At 39.1% G+C, this 23,038-nt stretch overlaps 1 protein-coding gene across 20 annotated transcripts in view; it reads right to left on the bottom strand.

Annotated features, from left to right (window-relative positions):
• TENM1 (teneurin transmembrane protein 1) overlaps nucleotides 1-23,038 on the bottom strand; it is a 926,028-nt gene that overhangs the window by 168,575 nt on the left and 734,415 nt on the right. For 16 of the 20 annotated variants that reach the window (XM_064159463.1, XM_064159467.1, XM_064159461.1 and 13 more), the window contains one exon: nucleotides 916-1,156. In XM_064159463.1, the coding sequence (XP_064015533.1) occupies nucleotides 916-1,156 (241 nt within the window). Of the gene's footprint in view, nucleotides 1-915; nucleotides 1,157-6,050; nucleotides 6,154-6,259; nucleotides 6,346-11,180; nucleotides 11,202-23,038 lie in introns of those variants that run through there. The other 4 variants (XM_064159479.1, XM_064159478.1, XM_064159476.1 and 1 more) reach the window with 4 other exon arrangements.

Here is a 23,038-nt window from a genome sequence, read left to right as displayed (position 1 = left end):
AATTCGAACCCTCTCTTCCCCAGCTCCCAGCAGTAAGGCTTTTCATGCTTGGTATCTCTCTTGGCCCTGTATCACTTCTGCATTGAAAAACCATCATCAAGAAGTAATACTCTTTGTGTAAATGATAGACTCACAGACTGGTTTAGGTTGGAAGGCACTTTTAAAGGTCACCTGGTCTAACATCCCTACAGTCAGCAGGAACATCTTCAACTCAGCCAGGTTACTTAAGGCCCCATTCAGCCTGACTTGGAAAGTCTCCATGGAGGAGGCATCTACCACTTGTCTGGGCAACCACTTTCAATGTAAAAAACTTCTTCCTTAGATCTAGTTTAAACCTTACCTTTTTTAGTTTAAACCCATCACCCCTTTCTCTGCAACAGGTCCTGCTAAAAATATTGTCCATATCTTTCTTATAAGCCCATTTTACTGAAATATGCAATAAATTGTTTAAATGCACACCGAGGAAATTACTATTTTAGTATTATTTCCTCATCCACATTAAAACTACAGCCTTCACACTGATGGACTGCAGAAGAACCAATGTACACCAATTAAACAAAACTTCTATTTGCTAATTACAAAAGAGCCCTAGGAGAACATGGGAGGGTGACAAGCACAAATCCTGGCTGCACACAGCTCTGCAATACCGGTGTTAACGCACACACCTTAAGGAAATCAGTGTCTCCCAAAGCTTCACAAAACACATTTTTATAAGCATTAATAATCTAGGCCCATAAGTCAGTAGGGTCTCATATGGCTACACACCATGGCCTCAAATCAAAAATGCATTGGCATGTCCCAAACTAGAAACTTGTCATTCTCACCCCCCCACCTCCTGTCAACATCAGACCTCCTCCCTACCTGTTTTGTTTTTTTTTGCCATTTGAGATACGTTGAGTACAAGTTGGTCTGTACCTGGTTTCCAGTGGTATGTTGCTGTTCAAGACCCAGCTGTTATGGAGATGCACTGAATCTTGAGTACTGGTTGGGGGAGTCGGGGCAGCAGGACTGGGCTGGCTGCGGGTGGTCATTGACCTCCTCTGGAGAGAATCAGCTGTTGGAGGTGGTTTTCTGGCACAGGTGCATGCATGTGGTGGTGGAGGCGGCGGTGGGAGGGGTCTGAAGGTGAACTGGTTATGTGGGCTACCTGGCATATCTGAAACAACAAAGAAAAGGCAAAGAAACCCAGAGAGGGTTATTATTGTAGAAGTATCAAAAGAACACGAGCATGAGAGAGTAGTTACTGGGATGAAAGCACTGTGCTTCATCATGTTGTTAACCCAGCTGCCTGTAAAATGCTGTTGCAACATGTGAACTCATTTAAAATATAATACTCTGCTGAAATGAAGAATATCAGATACAGACACACACCCTCCAGCACTGTAGTTCAGTAGCTCAACAACAAGGAAAGAACAAAAAAAAAAGATATGTCATTCACTTAATTTGTCATAGGTTTTGTCGTAGGAGGGTAAAGAACAAATAAATCAAGCTGACAATGAATTGCAGTACAGATACCAACTGATTTCATGAGGTATAGTTCTCATTTAAGAACATCTGTTAAAGAGACATAGTATAAGAATTAGTCTTGCACTTCTAATCAGGAGAGAAAATAACTGTGTAATTCCTATCACTTAACAAACCTCTTTCATCAAACAAGGTTAGCACACTTCTGTGAGTCTGTTGCTGCATTATTAGTTAAATGAGACCTGGGAAAAGGCCCTCCCCTAAAGACTACATGAAGCACTAACGATCCAGATACCCAGAGGTGGTTTTATGGCAGCTACAGGCAGACATGTTGGCAAAGATCTCACAGCCACCAGACCAGGCTGTGAAGAAGCTGGAGTGCGTGGCAAGTACTCAATGCCCTGCCAGCTCTGCTGCTGCCCAGGAACTCTCAGTGATGCTGTAACTGGAGGGTCTTGCCCTGTGCTAATGACAGTATACAGCTTTAAGGTGGCCCAGTGTGTGTCAGTGAGCTTGAATTTTCTACAAAGAATACGGAAGATACAATCATGCTGTAAGAGAACTTTGAAGGGACAACAAAACCTTGTTTTCTCTACTTCCTACAAGAGTCTGCAAAGCCTCTCAGTACAGCAAGAAACACAGCAATGGAGAACGAAGGCAAACAAATTTCCTTTTTAAAGCAACAATAACAAGTACTTTGCAAAGATGACACTGATAAAAACTGCTGCCAGATTAGGTAAACTGCGAAGCTCTTAACCTGAATCTCATCCAGCTAATTTACCTTGGCGTCTAACACGGCTTTGTCCCATTTCTATACTCACCCTTACTCTCCCTCTCCTTTTTACGTTAGCAGACGTCCAGTTAAATCTGCACAAAACCAGCTAGAGTGGATCTCTGACGAACTTGAGAAAAATCTCTGCAAGGAACTGTTGCTGCCATCCACTTACAACACATCCTTTCTTTAAATTATGACATGATGTGTCTTCAAGGTGAAAGATGAAAGCGAGCTCCTTCCCTTCTTGGGACGACTGATGGAAAAAACAGAGCCTTTTTTCTCTGTGACAGTCACAATTTACCCCAACTGGAGAAACAAGGTTGCTTAGTGCTCTTCACATAAGCTTTTCTGTGCTGTGGTAAGCAAAGCTGTCATGGATTTGGCCCAGGCTTAATCCTTTTAATTTCATTGATCTTTTATCAAGGCAGCATTCTTACAGTTGCATTGAGGTTTATACTGTAATATTAGTTTGCATATACCAAAAAGCATTTCTAAGCATGTTAGAAAATTTGAGACCTCAGTAAATTAAATCACTGGAGTCAACAGTCCAGAGCTGCAAAATAATCTGCTGAGGCACTTTCATATAATAATTAATCTCACTAAATCCTGCATCCTGCTATTTTAGAATTGTAAGCTACCCAAATTTTGGACATATTTGATGTCCAGAATCCTCAAGTATTTGATCAATGACATTCCCTTACTCAGTGGTATCAATCTGAAATCCACTCTACAGAACATAGGCAGGATTATTATATATCCTATAATTTGCATGACAAGCCACTGTAATGGTTGTGCCACGGTCCTGTTAGAAAACTGCTGACCTTTGCCAGGACACACAGACTCCATAAGGTGCAGCAAATGCTAAGCAGCCACAGTGAACTGTCTCTAGGTAAATGGGAAAAAGCCTGTATGATCTATATAGTAACACATCTTTTATTTCCCTTCTTCCCCTATCCTGTCAATAGCATGCAATTATCTGACAGTTCCATTTATTCCATGCAATAGAGTGGTTCTGCTTTGTGAACTTTACAGTATTTCTGGTTGGTAGGGTAGCCTACATCTCCCAGTGCAATTTATCACAATAGATTAACACAGCAGATTTCCTGGGGGATTCCATTTTAATTATCACTCCTTCACCCAGCTACCAACATCACAGAAAACCTCACAGCAGATTTTGAAGTATTTTGGTGATTTAAAGACAAGTCTTCTGCATCAGACCTCCTCTTCAGTGGAACACTGCAAATTCGTTATGCCAAGAATCAGCCCAAGCTCCCAATTAGGTTTACAGACTCACTAATTTGGCAAAGTTATTTTTACTTTCCTTAAAACTAAGTCTACATCTCATTAACTTCATACCACAAAAGTGTTGTTTGGGATATAAAGCAGAATTATACCAGAATATGCACACTTAGGATTCTCCAGGACTCTGAATAAACAGCAGACTCTGTAAAATAACTTAATGCAAAACCACTTAAATATCTAAGAAGTGACACAGCATAATTTGTCTAAAGCAAATAAGTTTCCAAAATGTGATACATAAACTAGCTTAGTTATGGATTTCTATCCTATTGCTATTGTTCAGCATAATGCTACCCCTAACAGCTCCTCTTTCTATATTTAATTGTCGCTAATAATGCTCAGATTTTATTTTTTTCTCTTTTCTTCACCCAAAAGCTTGTGTGTGATATGGAAATACACTGCTATCCATTTTCAGTGTATTCACTCACATTGCAGAAGCTTCCATTCATCTAAAAACATAAGTCATTATATCAGCTCAGATATTATATCCACAATTATTTTGTTTCAAATCAGATTTTAATCTGAGAAACATCTAAGCCAGAAAGGATGCTCTTAGCACTCACTATTGACCTTCTCATCTGCACTTGCATTTTTCTCAGGTTTGTTTGGTTTTGATAGATAGAAGAGGCTATTTAGATCATAACTACATTCTTCCTCCTGGCAAGTCACTATTTTAAAAGAGTTCTATTTCAGCAGAGCAAATCTAGAACTGTGATGTGTGCAGAACAGATCTACCCAAGTTTTTGCTTCTTTGTCATATAATGAATCTGCTTTAACACACACACACACTTCCTGTCCCCCCCCCCCCAAACTCACTTAAATGTCTTCCTTTCCTTTGGATTTTTTTTTAGGCTTTTTTGCTTTTGTTCTTCAATTACAATGTTTATTCATTTAACTTTTCTGTTTTGAGACACTCTCCAGATCCCATGTAGTCACTGCACAAGAGAAAGACCTGTACTGAGGCTAGCTATAAACAGAACATCCCTGTAATTTGGCTTGTTTGAAGGACTTCTACTTACAATCTTTAAAGTTTGAAGGAAGGAGTTCTACTTCAGTCTTGAATGATTTTTCTTGAGTTCTGACTTATTCTTTCGGATGGCACTTGAACAATATTGAACACAGGCTGCTTCATGGCAGTCGTGTAATGGAGATTGGTGCCCTACATTCACAGAGCATGGACTTCAACAAATCCTCTTCCACTGCTCACTCCTATCACTTTTTCCTTCAGGAGACACTAAAATTTGGATCTTGCTGGGTTTAATAGGCCTCTGCTTTTCAGACAGTGGAAAGTTAATTAACTTCAACACTCTCTTTACTCTGCCTTGTTGGCTGAGTGCTGTCATTCTGCTCCAAAGTTATTGGAGGGAGGTGGCAATGAACAAGAGTAGCATTTACTCATTCTCCTTAAGAAGCAGGCTAAAACGTCTTTGCAATCATAAAGGTGGGGCCTAATTACAATACAGACTGACAAAAAGTAAGTAAGCACCTTCATCAGGTAGTTAGCACCTGATTAAAATCAGCTGTGAAAATAAGCCAAGCCTCTGCTGAAGTATCTTCCTAACAGATTTCAAGTCCATGTTACTATTCTTTTTGGAGACCCACATAAAAAGAAATTGAACTGTTTAATCACTTGTTGACAAGACTACAATAGCCTATCTCATTACTAAGAGAAGTAAACCAAAGAGAATATGTGGAAAAAAGTAATGAGCCTTCAAAGGTTCACATCTAAACTGTGGTGCTTTGGAGATGTTTTGAGTTCCAAAATCCATTATTTATTGGTACATCTGCAAATTATCTTTTGTACTAGACATGTCTCAGGTGAGCATGAATTAGCCTGCAATCCATTATTTAATGATTGAAAGAGCAACATATGTTCATAGTTTAGTTTATGTAAAAGTTCTGTGGGTATACTACAGCTCAGATGCAAGTGAATCTCTTGATTTCTCAAGTACAGGTGAAGGAGCATAATGGGTACTGAAGAACTGAAAAAGAGTCAATGCAGGGAAGACAGAGAATCAAAATGATGAAGACTAGAGCCCAACAGCATGGAAATAAAAACTCTGGAATTTATAATGAAATTTCTCCTCTGGGTCTAAGAAGATAAACTAAGAATTAGATGTAGGTGCTACTATTGCAGAGCGCTGCTTCTGCTACTTGTTAATACACTTCTTGATGCTGTGTAAGTCTTCACACTTTTCTACCATTCCAAATTGAAAATAGCTCTTTTTCTGTGTATGCACCAGTAACCTTACTAACTCCCTAATTATTTGTTGCCTTTTTCTGAATTCCTATTAGTTTTGCTGTCAGGTATATTTAAGAAAAGGTGAACACAGAAAAAAAGTGTATGAAATTGCACTATTGATGTATAAAGGTATGCTGTGTTCTACACTTGCTCCTGATGTAGCTTAACATTTCATTTCCCCACCTGACTTGAAAAATCCATTGCTTTGAGAACTTTGTCAGACTGCCAGGATATAAAAGTATCTAACCAGGACCTTTAATACTAACTTACCTTTAGATTATTGCTGTACTGTATGTAATTGTTTTCCTCTGCCTCACTCCATGGTAAATCTTCTATGACACAAACCATCAAATATCTCCAAAGAATTCTACAAATTCTATGGCTTTATGCAAAATAAAGTTTATAATGAAATGAAAGCTTATAAACTAAAGGTCATATAGACTGAGAGTTTAATTACAAAGTAAAAGAGATTTACAGACCTCCAGAGATCACGTTACCTCACACTTCAGCCTTCTGACTCGTAGCCACAATGCTCTGAGCTTGCCCCTGCAGCAACAGATTTTCCTTGTTAAGCAGGGTGGGACAGCCCAGAATAGATTGACAAGAGAGACTGACCAGCCAAGCACTGAGGATCAACAAGGGGCTCTGGCCCTTTGCTTATCAGTACAGGTGTGGGACAGCCCAGAATAGATTGACAAGAGAGACTGACTAGCCAAGCACTGAGGATCAACAAGGGGCTCTGGTCCTTTGCTTATCAGTACAGGTGTGGGACAGCCCAGAATAGATTGACAAGAGAGACTGACCAGCCAAGCACTGGGGATCATCAAAGGGCTCGGGTCCTTTACTTATCAGTACAGGTGTGCCCTCAAATAGCCAAATATTTAATTCCATACCACAGTGCCACTCTGGATGAATCCTACATATAATTACTCAGGCTGTGCTGAAAACTCAGCACTTCACTTGCAAAGAAAAATTAACAGAGATCGTAGGCCAAGCACATTGAATAGCATCAAGGAGCAAGCATAAAATACAGCTGCATTTACATAATAGCAATGCAATGATGTCAAAGAAATGATGGATAATACTTAAACACTCAGTTCTGTGTGTTCATACGGATCCCACTAAATATTTCCTTTATGTTCTCAGCACCACATATGTTCAACTCCTTCAAACCTCTTAAAATTACACACACATGGTAGCAGCTTCTATCTCATAATTTGGGCATAATTTTTAACAAGATTAAATTTATTAAAACAAGGTTTCTAATAATTTTCTAATGCTAACAGACACATTTCTCCTTCAGCATTTCCAAGTCTAGCCATAATTTAAACAAAGACATGTACTGGCAGTCTGGATCTTTCTGAAGCACTGGCAACATTTTCCATTGAATGCTGTATTGGCTACCTATGTAGGAAAAAATTACATCTATTACAGAATAGCAAACTACAAGGACAGTAAGGGCTTTGAAGATGGCTGTTCAGCACTGCCTTTTCTATTTTTACATACACTGTCAAAATTTGTACTGTAAATCCTAACTGATGATAGTTTGCAAACAGTCATAAAGTTTCCTAGATTGAAGTCCATTATAAGAACCTAACTACTCAGTTTTGAATTGAGTGAAAAGAAATTATGCCAGCATTACCAGCAAGTCTGTCTTTCAAAGACTGTTGCTTCTAGAGAAGTGAATGTTTTATGCCTCTTTAACTCTTTTTAATGCAATCTCTTGTGAAATGGTTCGAAACTCATCTGAAATTCCTTTGGATTCCACATTTATTGAGGCAAAATAAGATAAGCTTGGGATTTTTCCATTATTTCAATCAACAATTTTGGTCTATTTCTAACAAATGGTGGATTAGTTGAAGTCTACTAGAAAATCTTCTCAAATTAAAAAACTGTATAGATGTGGCACTTTGGGACATGGCTTAGTGGGCACAGAGGTGTTGACTTGATGATCTTACAGGTCTTTTTCCAGCATTAATGAGTCTATGAGTTTATGACCTGTATGGGATATGAAATAAGAAGGTCTTAAAACTTCCAGCAATGGAGAGCATAAGAAATTTTCATTTGCAGGACTTTCGTACGTGCTGGTAATTGGCCATTACTTTTGCATGTCAGGGTGGTAACACTGCTGGGCTCTATTTCTGCTAAAACGTCAATTAGTGGCATGAAAAAAGTGGGGAAAAAAAAGTAACACTAAAGATGTCATAGTGTTTTGGAAAACAAACCAAAAGTGACTCTGCAAACAATCTGTTTCTTGATTCAGCTGTAGGAAGATGTGTGAGAATTTTTGAGGCAATAAAAAAAAGGAGGTTAGAACTCATTAGAGAAGGTAAGGCAGTGATTTATTCCTAGGGAACTACCACATGGCCAGCCTTCCCAACTTCTTTGCTGATAGGATGCATGTCATGAAACTCTCAAGATTCAAAAAATTCTGGCACCTGCCATCTCTGTGCTGTAGACTTAACTTGTCAGTTTTTCTTGGTGAATTTCTTGAAATGAGGCTGGTGTGTGTGGAGGTTTTTTTTTTTAGTAAGGTGTGCATGGGGGAATGATTTTGCATTTTCTGATGATAGAAATGTTAATAAACTCAAACCAAAAGGAGAATTTGTGGGCTCAAAGCTAGCTAATTTTTTCTCCAGCTGTATCAGTGGTGCTATGAAAGACATTACCTTTCCTGACAAACTTTGCCTCACTTAGAGGCACTTATTTTTGTAGACCATTAGAGCTACAACAGCACTATTCCTCCTTAATTAACTCCATCACTCAGAGTTTTAACTTGGGAGCCTGATTGCTGAAGTAGAATAATTTTGGACATAAACACTGCACCATAAGATGCCACTGTCTGTGCTGCAGCTTGTAACTAGAAATGAGTTTTGGGTTGTAACGCTGTGTGCTGTGGCTAAGATGCAAGTGTTAAATGGCATCATGCAGAAACAGCTGACAATATAAACACGCTGATGGGTGCTCATATAAAATAAACATTGCCAGAGGGGAGTGAAGAGCTAAAGCTCCTGAGATGCTTTCACTCTGTTGAACTATCTGAATTATAGCTTTGTTCTATAGCACTTCTTCACATAGCTGTTAAATACCAATGCACTCTATGCATAATATTTACATGGAAAACATTATTCCATTTATGTGAAATGCTCACATTTATGTCAATTAATATGACAAATCTGAAATGAAACTGTCCTGCTTGCTCCTTTACATCTCCTTTGTTGCAGGTGGTACATCCATCAGATTCTCTCAATACCCATCCAGTTGAGACAGGACTCTTAAATCACTATGCTCTGCTCCAGCACAAGACAGGCCCATTGGTGGTTGACTTACAGAGGTCAAGGACAAAACGTGAAGGGAGAAGAAAAACAGCACTTCAGTTATAATGGAGACTGAAGGATCAGCCTGAACAACCAGCTCAGGCTTCCAGTGGTTTGTTTAGTAGATCGAGCAGCTGCTGGTGCAATTAACATCACACATCATTCATAGGACAGAAGTGGAGACTGACAGCTCCCAGCTAGCTTAAAGGTGATACTTTCAGCAGAATGCATAATTCTTGCCTTTCCTTAGAAGTGTTGGGTTCAGTCAACATCAGCAGTTGTAACTTTTATCAGTGGCAACTCTGAACTCCAGACAAAGCAGGAGAGATTACAGTTACAGACTAAGCCTATCACCCAGGTTTACAAAAGGCAGGCAGCCACAAATAGCCTGGCAGCAAATTTTGATGACCTCAGAGGTGAACAGGGTTTGATTAAAGAGCAATTTATGATTGGTAAAATAGGTTGCAAGCAGCCATGGCTGTAAAAATTAATGTTGCCCCAGTTATTGATGGTTTTCGGCAGGGTGATATATATTAAATTCAGCCTTTGTGTCATTAAATTCGTTAGCTGTGAGGGCTTCCTAAAAGGGATCTACAGCTAATGGAATTAGCAACGATAAATCATACTGAAATACACAGTGTATTTAGCCCAGCAGTTCAGTGGAAATACCATGCCATTTTGTCACCAACACCTCGCCAGTGTATGATAACCTCTCCTGCCTGTCCCTCACCTGTTTCATCTCTGTTCCTGTTACTCTGCAACACTTCTAGGAAAGAAGACTGCTTGAGGCCATGTCCTGTTACAGACCCGAACATGGTAAAATCCTGCAGCACTGGAGTTCACTGCATGGTGATTGTAGAGGTGAAGACTGCTATTTTAGTGCTTGTCTTCTGAAGGCAGGGGTCATAAACATGAGTCCTACCAGGTGACTGAAGTACTGCTCAACTTAGAGCACAAGAAAGATCAGTCTGTTGATACATATTTTTGTAAATACAAAATACAAGATGGTAAAGACCTAAATCTTGGTTATACCTGCCAGTTACATCAGGAGCCAACCTCAAGCCCTAATGAATATGTTCCTGCATGTTCCTGAAATTGTTGGGGTCAATTTCCCAAGCATATCACCCATTTATTTGGACTTACACTTACGCTTTTTTCCTCCTTTCTTTTTTTTTTTCTTGGCAGCTCTGCAAACGTTCTCCAAGTTTACTTCAAGGTGAAAAGTGCCTGAACTTTCTAGCTTCAAGGATGAATCACACTCCAGCTCCCCGACCTGGGTATGTCAAGGCTTTTCACAAGACTTTTCTGCACTCCAGATTATCACGTCAAACCCAGACATCTGCCTTGTACACTGACATAATTCTGCAGAATCTAATTAAAAATACTAGATGAAATTTTACAATCAGTTCCATGTGGAGGCATAGAAGCTCGAAGCTCCTCTGAATCATCAATTATACCTGCGCCTATGTATTTACAGTCCTTTTAGAAAGATAATGAGGGAACACTGGGAGAAATCTAAACTGGCTTTTACGTTTATTGTATTCTCAAGAACTTGTTTATAGCTTACATAGGAAAATGCAGGCCTATATTTTATTAAACACAGCTGACAAATTGACAAGCAGCAAGGATGTGTGCTTATTGCCAGTCAAAAAGTACTGCTGACAACTCTTTAAAAAGAAATCAAAGTACACGAGGCTCCTCCTCTCTCCTCTCCTTAGTCTGACCTACAAAATAATTTGCAGCTAATACATAAATTACAGTAAGACAGATTTTTCTCAACAACCTTACTAATTCCCTGTTGGTCAGGGTACAGAGCTAGCAGGAAACCAGACTGTTTCCCTCAACTTCACTTATGTTCTACTTCATTAACTTTGGTTGACAGGTTTGTTAAAGAAGAGTTCACCAAGATACAAATCACAGTTTCAAAACATATGCTGTCCTTTCGAAGTTTTGCTTTAGGAAAGAAACTAATTCTCAAATAGAAAATGATCCAGATTATATTTTACATCTCTATTTAAACAGGAAAATTCGATATGAGTTTTTTTTTCTTTTCTCTCTAAAGCAAAAAGCATGGTAACCTTACCTGTAGGATAGTTTGCAACAATTTATTCCTGGTAACCCTGACAAGTACACGGTATTATTTAAGAAGAAGGTTGCATGTAACGGCCAGATAGCATAACAAAAGCCACTCACTAAATAATTTCATGTGGTCTCTAAATTGCTAGTTAGTTCATCAGTTAAAGAACACACCTCAGAGAAGAATCAGCTGACCAACCACCTCTGCCTTTTATCACCAGAAGTAGTTTACAAGTTCCTGTCACTTGCAAACCACAAATAATACTTAAATAAAAAGTCTCATTCCTGTTTGCTAACATTTAACTTAGGAATGCTGACACTTCTCCTCTAGTACTGAGCCTGCTAGGAGGAAAGACAAGGGTACATGTGTAACTGATGGTAAACAACAAATCGATTATTTTTTGAAGAAAAGAAAAACTCCTGCAGAGAAAGAGAAAACAACACCATAGAAACAAGCAACGTAATGCCTGAAAATGAACACAGCCTAGGCACAACCCCACAGTCTGTCTCATGCACAGTTAGGCACTGACAAGAAAGGATGAGGATTTTCCATAAGCCTCAGGTTTAGTGAAGTGGTAGGAGCTTGTGGCATGGCTCCTCAGAACTACTTAGGGCTTTTAACTCCACTCCGCATGTTATGATTAGGAACTTTGCACTCTTAAGCAACCTTGAAGTTTTGCGCAGAGTGCCTACCAAGTGCCACTGGGGTCCCTTCTGCATGAACTGGATCAGACAGCTAACTTCAGGTACAGAATCATGGAATTGTTTCAATTCTGAAAGAGCTCAAAAAACACTGAGTCCAAACACTGACCCAACATCCATGGCCATTAAACCATGTCTACATGTTTTATGAACACCTCCAGAGATGGTGACTCCACCAGTTCCCTAGGCAGCCTGTTCCAATGCCTGACCACTCTGTTAGTAAAGACTGCTAGTAAGGTTTGACAAGTTTCTCCTGCTGGTCTTGCTCAGCTTGCAAAAGAAATCTAGTGGGATTCAAAAATAACAAAGATGACACCATTTTTACAGCATTAACAGGTTAGAGAAGTTCTTTATGACCATATCCTCAGTTTACCTCCCAGCACATTCCTAAGGTGCATTTCACTCAAAGCTTATCTACACACAATTATTTAAACTCGTTGTAAATAAGAGATGCATTTTTTAATATTACCAGAAATTACATCTATAAAATATGGAATAAAACCTTCAAACAAATGCAGAAAGAAGTATCAAGGGAAACATACTTTTTCATATGAACCTAACCAACAAAGTATTTTAATGAGTGCACATCTATTAAGAGAATTCTCAGGATACTGTAATTATTATTCATTTTCTGGAATTGTTTCACCATGAAGCTTTATGCTGCTATGGGGACTTTAATGTTTATGTTTTGTGACGGCTGCGTTGACTATTAAAAAGCAATTTGGCTGACATTTTAAGTCTTTTGTTGCCAGTTTTAATTGGATTGTTCACCAAGCATCAACTCCCCCGTTAACTGCAAAAATTACAGGCCAACGTCAGTTTATAGTAATGACTGTTTAATGATTTTCTGCTGTCACTATGCCAGCTTCATACGGATGCATGCATGATTAGTTTCATATCAGGACCTGTAATTAATAATTGAAACCTCAACAAAAGAGAGTATCAAACAGGAATGCATCCTTAATAAAGACTCAAAGATCTATCAAGACACTCATTTCAAATGAAAAATTAATTAATGTTTTGAGGTCAAGCAGTGCAAGAGCTGCTGTTAAGGAAAAAAGTTCTCTGCACCTTTTGCTCTAGATGAAATTTCCCTTTAAAGGTTACAGAGTTTGAGAGCTCACTGCAGCGAGACTTTGCTTATCGTTCTTAAAACTGACTCAAAATTATTCAGAACTTATTATTAGCTATTTTTGTTTGCTTCTCATATGAGGTAAAGCTGCTTTTGTAATAATAAGATATAAAAATAATTATAGTGCAACTGAAACTTAGAGTACTCACAAACAAGCCCACTAACTTCTCAGAAATTCAGAGTCCTGAAAGAAAAAGGATTTTTCTTTGTTCAGCTCTGAATCCTATGCCAAACTCCTACATATTTCAGAATTCCAAATAGAGCAGAAAAAGGCTTTTAGAAAGCAACTCTTTGAATGTGTGAAATAACCATGAAAATAAAGCTAGAAACAAAGACTCACAAAGCAGGACCAGGACTGTAAAGGCATAGAGTGCAGCCTCATCCTGCTCAGAGTTCAAGATGCTGGGGGCTTAGAGAATTCTACACCTTATGCTTTTGGTCATCTGACTTAGAGACTAACATTCTGTAGGCTGTCAAACTTGAGACTTTTTAAAAGAAGTTGGCATTTCATTTATTTTGTTACTTAGAAAGTCTAGGGGCAGGGGCGGGGGGAGATACTGACCAAAGGTTTTAACTATCTTATTAATAAGCACATCCATAAAACGTGAGATAGGGGTCTCTGTAAACTGAGCTAGTATGTTTATGGTTCCCCATTAAACTTAGACCTCAAAGGTCAAATACCAGGCTTTATTATGTTATGCATTCAGTAAGTACCCAGGCAAATTTCAGCAATTTATAGCAACTTAGAAGAACTCACCTTCATCTGTTTTCAGGCTTGAATTTTATAGACTATAGTCACCTACTAGAAAATATTAACCTACTGGAAAGTCAATAGATTTTCAAGGTTGCTTCATTTTTATGTACAAGGAGCTGTATGCCTCATAGAACCATTCATTTTCCTTTTATTGCTAGGATGATGGCTTAAAACCTGTTCTGACCAAACTTTTGAGCAGATGGCTTTATTTGAAAGATTTAGGGGTAAATTTAGGACCCATCTCTTTTTCCAGTTATGACAGCATGATATGAGATTAACTCCATTGATTTCAATTATGTTATTCTGCCTTGCTTTGCTAGATGTAACCACAGAAGCTAGCAGTCCAACTTGGATAGGACATATCCATTTTTTTATATATTTAGAAACAGAAAATTTGTCACTTCAAAATCTCAGCAGCGAAACACTGCGTGATTCTGAGCAGCATAAATCACTGTCTTTGTGATTTAGAAAGGGATGAATGATGGAACCAGTAAAACACAGGCTGGCACAACCTGACTTTAATTCTTAAAATGAGAAGGTCCAGCAGAACTGTGTGAATGGACCATACATCAGCAGATGAAAATTCACATCGACAAATGCAAGATACCTCCAATTGATCGCTGAGATCTAAATTACCTCCAAGTCCTCAGAAAATGGACCTGTTGATACCTGTAAACAGCTCACTGAAACCCTCTTCTGTGGATGCCTGTAAACAGCTCACTGAAAACTTCTTCTCTACGTACCGTGTTAGTAAAAGGATGTAACAGCATGAAAGATAAATAGCAAATGGGACAGAAAGCAAAAAGGCAAATAGAGTCAAATCATTACACACTTGTCTTACAGAATACTTTGTTCTGTTCTTCTTTTTCATAGGATCATAGAACGGTTTGGGTTGGACTTCAAAGCTCGCCTAGTTACCCCTGTGCCGTGGGTAGGGACTCATTCCACTACACTAGGTTGCTCTAAGCCCCATCCCACCTGACCTTGAACACTTCCAGGGATAGGACATCTACAATCTCTCTGCACAACAGTGTCCCACCACCCCCACAGTGAAGCTACTTCTTCCCAATGCCTATTCTATATCTAGCTGCTTCTAGTTTAAAACCGGTGCTACTCATCACTGCATGCCTTTGCAAATTACAAAGTCCCTCTCCAGCTCTCCTGTAGGCCCCCTTCAAACACTGGAAGGCTGCTACAATGCCTCCTTGGAGCCTTCTCCAGGATGAACAACCCTAACTCTCTCAGCCTTTCCTCATAGGAAACACGTGGACATGGACCAAGTCACTCTTTTCAAGTTTAACTGGGAATAGCTTACAGGACTTTAGGCTTGCAGGACATTTATATGTATTCTGAGAGAAAAGGGAGGTTTGTTTTCCCCACCTTACAATAATCTGGATGAGAAAAATTACCTCAGGTAGTCAAAGAACAGAAACTGATATTCTCTGTGAAGTGTCACTTGGGAAAATACATAGAGATGCTGCAGGGCATAAAACAACAGCCAGCAAGGGCTACTGTTTATGGAAGGGAGGGAGTGGAAGAGAATTTCTAGCAAAGAGAGTTTTCTTTACAGTGGAGAAAACATGATAACCTCAAACTAGCCCCAGTTACTTTGAAACTTGGTTCAATATCAAAACTGTAGTTTCCTCTTTGTCAAATTTAAGTATAAAGACCATTGTCAGCCCTGGTTTCCTTTGGGAAGGAAGTTACATTAGCACTTGTATTTGCTGATCTATGTTACAAATCAATATTTTAGTAACCATAAGTACAATACCATTTTAGATTTCAATAAGAGAATTCTTCAAAATGAAACACTACTTTAAAACACAAATAAATATGGAACATAATTTAAACTGATAGAAAGTGAGAAATTAAGCTCAAATGCTAAATCCATACCTAACTGTCCTTATATGTGATTTCTCTCTGACACAATCTCATATTGCCAGATGTGAGTTACAAAGTTATTCGATGCAGAAAGTCAACCTTAAGTGTAATTAATGTTTTGGCATTTTGCTACATGGCCTCAAATTCTGAAATAACTATTTCTTTTCAAATTTAACTTCCTCTATTGATTTTTCACAAACACAGCCATTATTTTTCGTGTCAAGTAGACACTGTATAAAGCATAAGACTCTCATCTCACATTAAATCTTTCCTCCCAAAACCTAAAATAGAATGGAAACCACCACCTTTTGGAATGCCTCTTAAATTCTGCTGCAGACAGATTTTTCTTCCCGAACTCTTATAATGTTGGTTATTTTTCCTTGGTTGATTGATGGAGCTCTGAGTTTCATAAAGATTGCATTTCATGTCTTTTGCTGGTGTTTCTAAACCCTGTTACTAAAAATCAGAGGCAGACTGAAGGAGGGTGTTGTAAAAAATCCAATTATCAGATGCATACCACGTGCACGTACGCAGAGTGCTGTTTTCTAGATGGAGCGCATGTGCACACGTTTAATACTTATACTATAGTTGTGCAAATGCTGAATCTGGTCTTGAGCTGAGAAATCGCTTTAGGAATGGGTCATTGCCTCTTCCCACAGCATGGTTAAGTGATTTATATTGTTCACTATCTTCATCTAGCATTTTTATAGCTCGCTTTTACCCAGGTGTTCCAGACCTGACTGCATGTGTCTGTGTGGGCACAGGAAGTTCATTCATTTGGTCTTTTCTAGTTAGTACCTGGTAATGGGACAAACTGCATAAGAGACAACTAGCAAAAAATGTATGCAAAGTGAGGTATTACTGTTTGGGGGTTGTTTTGTTTTTATCCCCTCCCCCCGATAGAACTCTATCTGCATTTATGACCATGAACATTCACAGCCAATATTATCACAGTATCACCAAGGTTGGAAGAGACCTCACAGATCATCAAGTCCAACCCTTTACCACAGAGCTCAAGGCTAGACCATGGCACCAAGTGCCACGTCCAATCTTGCCTTGAACAGCTCCAGGGATGGCGACTCCACCACCTCCCCGGGCAGCCCATTCCAGTGTCCAATGACTCTCTCAGTGAAGAACTTTCTCCTCACCTCAAGCCTAAATTTTCCTTGGTGTAGCTTGAGTCTGTGTCCTCTTGTTCTGGTGCTGGCCACCTGAGAGAAGAGAGCAACTTCCTCCTTGCTACAACCTCCCCTTTGGTAGTTGTAGACAGCAATAAGGTCACCCCTGAGCCTCCTCTTCTCCAGGCTAAACAATCCCAGCTCCCTCAGCCTCTCCTCATAGGGCTGTGCTCAAGGCCTCTCACCAGCCTCGTTGCCCTTCTCTGGACACGCTCAAGCATCTCAATGTCCCTCCTAAACTGGGTATGTCTGTTAGTGTTTTACTGTGGTAAATGGCAACGGTGTTGAAGCAAATTTCCTATCCAATGGATGAGTGGAAAGCTTTGATCGACATGAGCTGGGATGGGTTTGTTACTTGTGAGAGAAACCAGAGTTGACTCAAAAGCCAATTTACTCACAAGGGCTGGTTTTTTTTTGGGTGGGGAGGGAGGACCTTCTTCTTTTAGATCTAAAGACAAATTCTTTAATCAAGTTTTATCTCATTTGTACTTTTCTCCTGTATCTCTGTTTCAGACTCACTTCCAGGCTAGTTATTCGATAATTCAAAATCAACGTTCAGGTACTTTGCACTTGTTTAAAGTTTGTGAGTTAAGTTAGATTGCATCCACTTTGTCCTAATTGTTGATGTTTTATATTTAGTAAGTCCACCTCTGTAAGACTCTCCCCGTTCAGTTCCTTGTCAGTGAGGTGAGAGGAAAACACTGTCAGGCTCTTTATATCCAGCTGAGGGCAGGTGTTGTGCATTCGCATGTAAATAGTGCAATTAGTGCCAATTATCATTTAAGAAGAACCATTAAAATCTGCAGGAACACAGTTTGTCACCCTACTTTTTGTAGTTTACTTCAGCTTCTTTTTTTTTAGGCATCTGCTATCACTTTCATTCCTGATTACTGCAGGGCTTCAAGCTGATGTTTGCACCCATCAGGTTAGACTGTTGGTTTAATAACACAGAAAGAGCAACTCAGGTCAGATTGTATTTAATCACTTCGAGTGACCTAACTCTTGTGTTTTCTTATATATATATATATATATATATAGGGTATAAGTCTTCTGCAGATCTCACAGATCACAGGGAAGCTGGGGTCCTCTGTTGCAGTTGAGTATGTGTGTACACACATACATCAGCTAGGGATTTAGAGATGACTGTGCGGACAGTATTGAGAAGAAAAGTCATAGAATCATAAAATCATAGAATCAACCAGGTTGGAAGAGACCTCCAAGACCATCCAGTCCAACCTACCACCCAGCCCTATCCAATCAACTAGACCATGACATTAAGTGCCTCATCCAGTCTTTTCTTGAACACCTCCAGGGACAGCTGTCTTCTGATACACCAGCTTTAAACCTCAGAACAAAACTTTACTAGGTTTATTCACTGACAGCACACTTTCTGATGGAGATGTCCTGTTAGCTTGCAATACCTTGTGCTTATCCTGATCTTCACTTTCTAAATCCTGTTACTTGGATCACTAGTTACATGGTTTTCCCCAACAGCTGAGCACAACTCAGTTTCTCCCTTTATTGCTTGCATACTTAAGTAAAATGCTTATATATAGTGCATGGGCATGCCATCAGATATTAATGTCATGGGGTGCTCTATTCCAGTATGCTTACATTTGAGTTTAAGGCATGATAATACTGATTTTATCCTGATTAGTGCACTTAGAATTTATGAGTCACTTGGGCTACATCTCCATAGAAACCTGTGGCCTTGGTGTTCCTGATATATCTCAGTCCTCTGGTGACCTTCTTGCACTGCCAGGGCACTCTTCTCTACCCAGTGATAGGTGAGGTTGGGACATAAGCATGCTATGTGGGGGCTTATCTAAGTACCACATCTTTGAGCATCTGCACTGGCCAAATCATGCACAAATTGCTAAAAGTTTTTCCAGGCACCACATCATGTGAGAAGACCACTCCTGGGGTAGCATGAGTGGTGGCATGCTGCTTTGAATGGCTGTCACTTCAGCAGCACGCTTCTATTATCCCAGCTGCTTAGAAACTTTCCGAGCTTGTGACACTGGGACTCTCTGGATGCTGTTCTTCTCATGTCTCATCTCACTTTCCACTTGTGGCAGGAAATTTTGCTACTTCAAGTGTATGCTGTCAAGAACTTTTCAAGCAAAATGGTTCTTCATTTTTCTTTATGAGGCAAAAGATGGTGAATAAGGTATTTGTAGTGATGTTATCTATCCATGTTTGTGGCAGGAATACAATTACCATGTGCATCTTTTATAATAACTGTTTTCTCACTTGTCCAGCATATCTTAAAATTAAGACTGCATCTATCTACTGGCTTATCAAAAACCTTAACAGGTTTGGGATTAGATGTAGCTGTCTGCTTTCTGATACTCTTCTCTTCTTAATATCTTTAAAACACATTATTTGCATTTCTGACCGGTTCTTTCATTTGTGATGATTACGAGATGCAGATGCTCAAGAAAATCCGAAGTGCCAAGAGATGAGTACCTTTCTGTTTGTGGAAACTGACACACTGACTTTACAGAAAAGCTAAGTACATTTAGTATTGACATCAGCAGTCTTACATCTTCTTGATAGTGTGATCCCTTACAGGACAGTAATGTTGAAAGTAGTTGAACAGTACAATTTCTTTTGTATTAATATTTAATCTGATACCAAAAGCACTTAAAGGAGCTAGGGATATGAGTCTTCTACCAGAAATGGCTTCTTTGTTGCACTGAGCACTTACTACCCAAGTAAATGAAACCAAGAAGTTTGTTCCAGTACCATTAAGTTTTACAGATTGTTCTGCTGGGAAAGCTTTTGTTTCAGTTTCTGTTTAAGAGTTGTTTCTTCAGAGTCAATCAGAAAGTAACTTCCTTGACGTTAAGCACAAGGGTACAAATTAAGGCTAATAAACTGATACTGAGTGAGTCAGACAAGTACTGATAAATGTGAATGCTTCTGGGAGCATTCTGCAGCTCCTAGCTGTGGGAGAAGTGCTTTCTAAAGAAAATAATCAAATCGATGAAGCATCAATTATTAATCTTCTGTATTGCCATAAAATTGGAAGAGATAAAAGAAAATCGGTATGCTGCTTCAATCCCAGAGAATGATGAGCACATCCAAAGTTCTTCTGACATTTGGGATAGTCTGCAAGCACAGCTTTCCACAGCTCTGACGGCTTCCCTGGGAGCATGTGGGGAGGCAGTGCTTAAAGCATGAGGCGAGGACTCCATCTTTCTTTTCAAGTAAAACAGCGCTCCCCTTGCTCATGAGAAAGCTTGAAACGATTCCCATTGGGAATACAGGAACTCACAGGGAAATGCATAAAAAGGTTTAAGAAAACATCACAATTTAGAATTATCCCATGTTTTCTGGGGCTTTAAAAAACAATGTTTCTGAACAGTTGGGTTGCAAATACTGTTTGACTCTTGTTGCATCCAGTGCCTCATCAGTTCAGGATATTGAAATGTTTGGATTTGACCATACAGTTTGGCAGCAGCTCAGGTCCACACCTTAGTCTCTTGGTACAGCAGTTGTTTTTTTCTGTGCATTGCTATTGCTGGTAGCTATTGTCTGTGCATAAATCAGTAGCTCAGCAATGGATAGATTGATTTCCCAGGGCTAGGAAAAAATAGGTACTAACACTTCAAACAGTCACCTCAGTGCTGTTGTCCTCTCATATGATGCCTGTGGCTGATGCAGTCAAATACTGCCAGATATTGGAATAAGTTCTTCATTGCCCATGATGGTATGGGCACATTTGTATGCTGCACATCTTCATGTGTCAGTGAAATGCTTTTTATCTCTTGGTTCTAGGGATTGTCTCTTAAATTCCTTCAAATCACTTTTCTTTGCTGTTCTCCTATCTAAACAATTAGATGTATGTGTTCATGCTTTACAGAACATCGCTTTGCCCAGCAGCAGACAAGTATGGCCCTGGTGCTGACTGCAGACTATACAATTTGGATGTGCTCTTCCAGAGTAGCACTATCACAATCAATGAAGTAGCTCCTTTTAAAGCCATCTGAGAATCTATTCTTATGCAGACGGATGGTCTTCCATACAGCTGGAACAGTGTTTCACGCTGGTATCTTAGATCCCTTGAATTTTAACAAGATATTTTTTATGTTTTCAATTGTCTTTTAATAAGTCCCATTGTGTTGCAGAGCACAGTGGGTGGGATGAAGATGTGGGTGCTTTATATACCAATTTTGTCAGCAATACTTCGCAGCAGTGCTTTAAATGTCTAGTGGTGTTACTGATTGGCATTCCATTAGTTTTAAATATTGATAAGAAATTATTCATTTATTTAATGCATAATTTCTGTCACCTTGTTTTGGCTATGAAAAGAACTGATCTATTAACTCCAGACACAATATTTAGGGATAAAATCCTTCAGCTTTAGAATTAAAAATAATTAGCTGTTGTCACAGTGCTAATTATTGTACATAGAGTATCACCAGGGCTATAATCTATCTGTCCAATATGTGCTCTACTCAAATTGCATTAATCGTAACTTGCTTAAACGTTAGCAAATGACTCTACAAAGTGCTAGCAACAGCGATTCTCGCCATTTAGAAATAATGAAGATGTAAATCACTTCTATGCATCATTGCCATGATATTCATATGAATGGATATGAAACTGCTGCATCTGCTTTTATACTAATATTTAAGATAGTTACTCTATGGTGGAGTACCTCAGTTTATTTTCACCTGTGTAGGGCCATGCCATAGTCAATTGAATTAGTGAATTTAGATTTACTTCTTTAAACTAGCCATGAAAGTCAATACTAGTTGAGTGTACTCTAAATTCACAGTAACAGTGTGGGCTTCTTGAATATGATGCTTCACATTAGCATGTATGCTTACAGGAGACTTTTTCCTATGAAATTCCTCATGTCAAATCTAACAGTTTTCAGGTTTTAGTGTGAATGTCACATGTTCACCTAGTGCAAACTGTCATGTTTTACTTGCTTTGACAAGGGTGTGCAATTTTAGATGACAGTGTATTGCTTTAGAAAGATATTTTGTGTGTGCTTTCTAGTCCGTGCAAGTTTCTTAATTCTTACTCTGCTTTCTTTGTGTTCCAGTCTCTGCATATTAGCAGTACCAGCTGCAACATTTTCTGATCAACTTAAAAGCAAGTGCTCCTGCAAACTAACGTTGGGAAAGGTAAGCATAGTTTCAGAAGACCACCAGCTCAAACCCTCTGTCCAGATTTCCCGTAGGAAAGTGCTCTAAAACTATTTTCTTGCCACACACATTTCATTTCAGAACCTTCTGACTATTGCTGTGGTGATATCACCCTGAGCACTAGGAGTTGAGTCATGGTACCCACGGGGCCATGGCAGGAAGATTGAAACTGAGTTAATGTTCTTAACTCTTGAGCTAGTTTTGTTTTCCAAATGTAATTTGTATGTTACAGTTGCCAATCTATGATGTAAATTCCCACACGGGATTTAGTAAATACTCAAAAAGTGGATAGTCTTCCAAGATGAATTATAAGGAGAATATTTAGGTAAGGTTTTCAAGCTCTAACATCAGGCAAGCTTGGAATTTTTAGAGGCTGTTAATTTCAGCTCTGTTTGGAAGAGTAACAGTACTTAGAAAGGCTTGAGAGTTTATCCAGCAGTTTCATGTATCACAAGGTTATCAACCATTTGATGGCTATCACCATGCCTGAGAATCTCAGGAGAAGGGGATTTTAAAGTGTTTTTATAAACAAAATGAATAAAAGTAAGAGAGAGTAATAATGAGGAGCTGCATTTGTCAGCCGCTTTCTGAAGTGTGCCATTCTTGTTGCTATGATAATAGAGAAAATTAATACATCCTGTCAGGACCGCATGACAGGAACACTGAAAAGCTGTGAAGTGACTGTACACAGTGGAATAAAGGAAATCCACTTTGATCTACCATTTTTGATGTTTTATAATTGCGCTTATTATCAGGTCCTTTACTCTCTTCTTATTTGACACGAGATCCATTATCAGTGACAGCGTGAATGTGAACATGGGCTTGCTTTGAAAAACTACTTAGGATGAGGTAATGGGGGGAAAAGCTTTTTGTTCCTGACTGTTGAGAAAAGAGGGGGGGGAAAAAAAGGAGAAAATTAAATCATTTATGTTAGTGCTACCAGGTAATATCTTCCCAGCAATGTTCCCCTTCATGTGTAATATTGTTTATATGCTACACTGCAGTACAGCCTGTTTAATTAGCTCCCTAATGAAATATTGTATAACAAAATGGAGA

Source organism: Pogoniulus pusillus, chromosome 19 (assembly GCF_015220805.1).
Source record: "Pogoniulus pusillus isolate bPogPus1 chromosome 19, bPogPus1.pri, whole genome shotgun sequence".
NCBI lineage: Eukaryota > Metazoa > Chordata > Aves > Piciformes > Lybiidae > Pogoniulus > Pogoniulus pusillus.
This window is presented reverse-complemented; position numbering and strand designations above follow the sequence as displayed.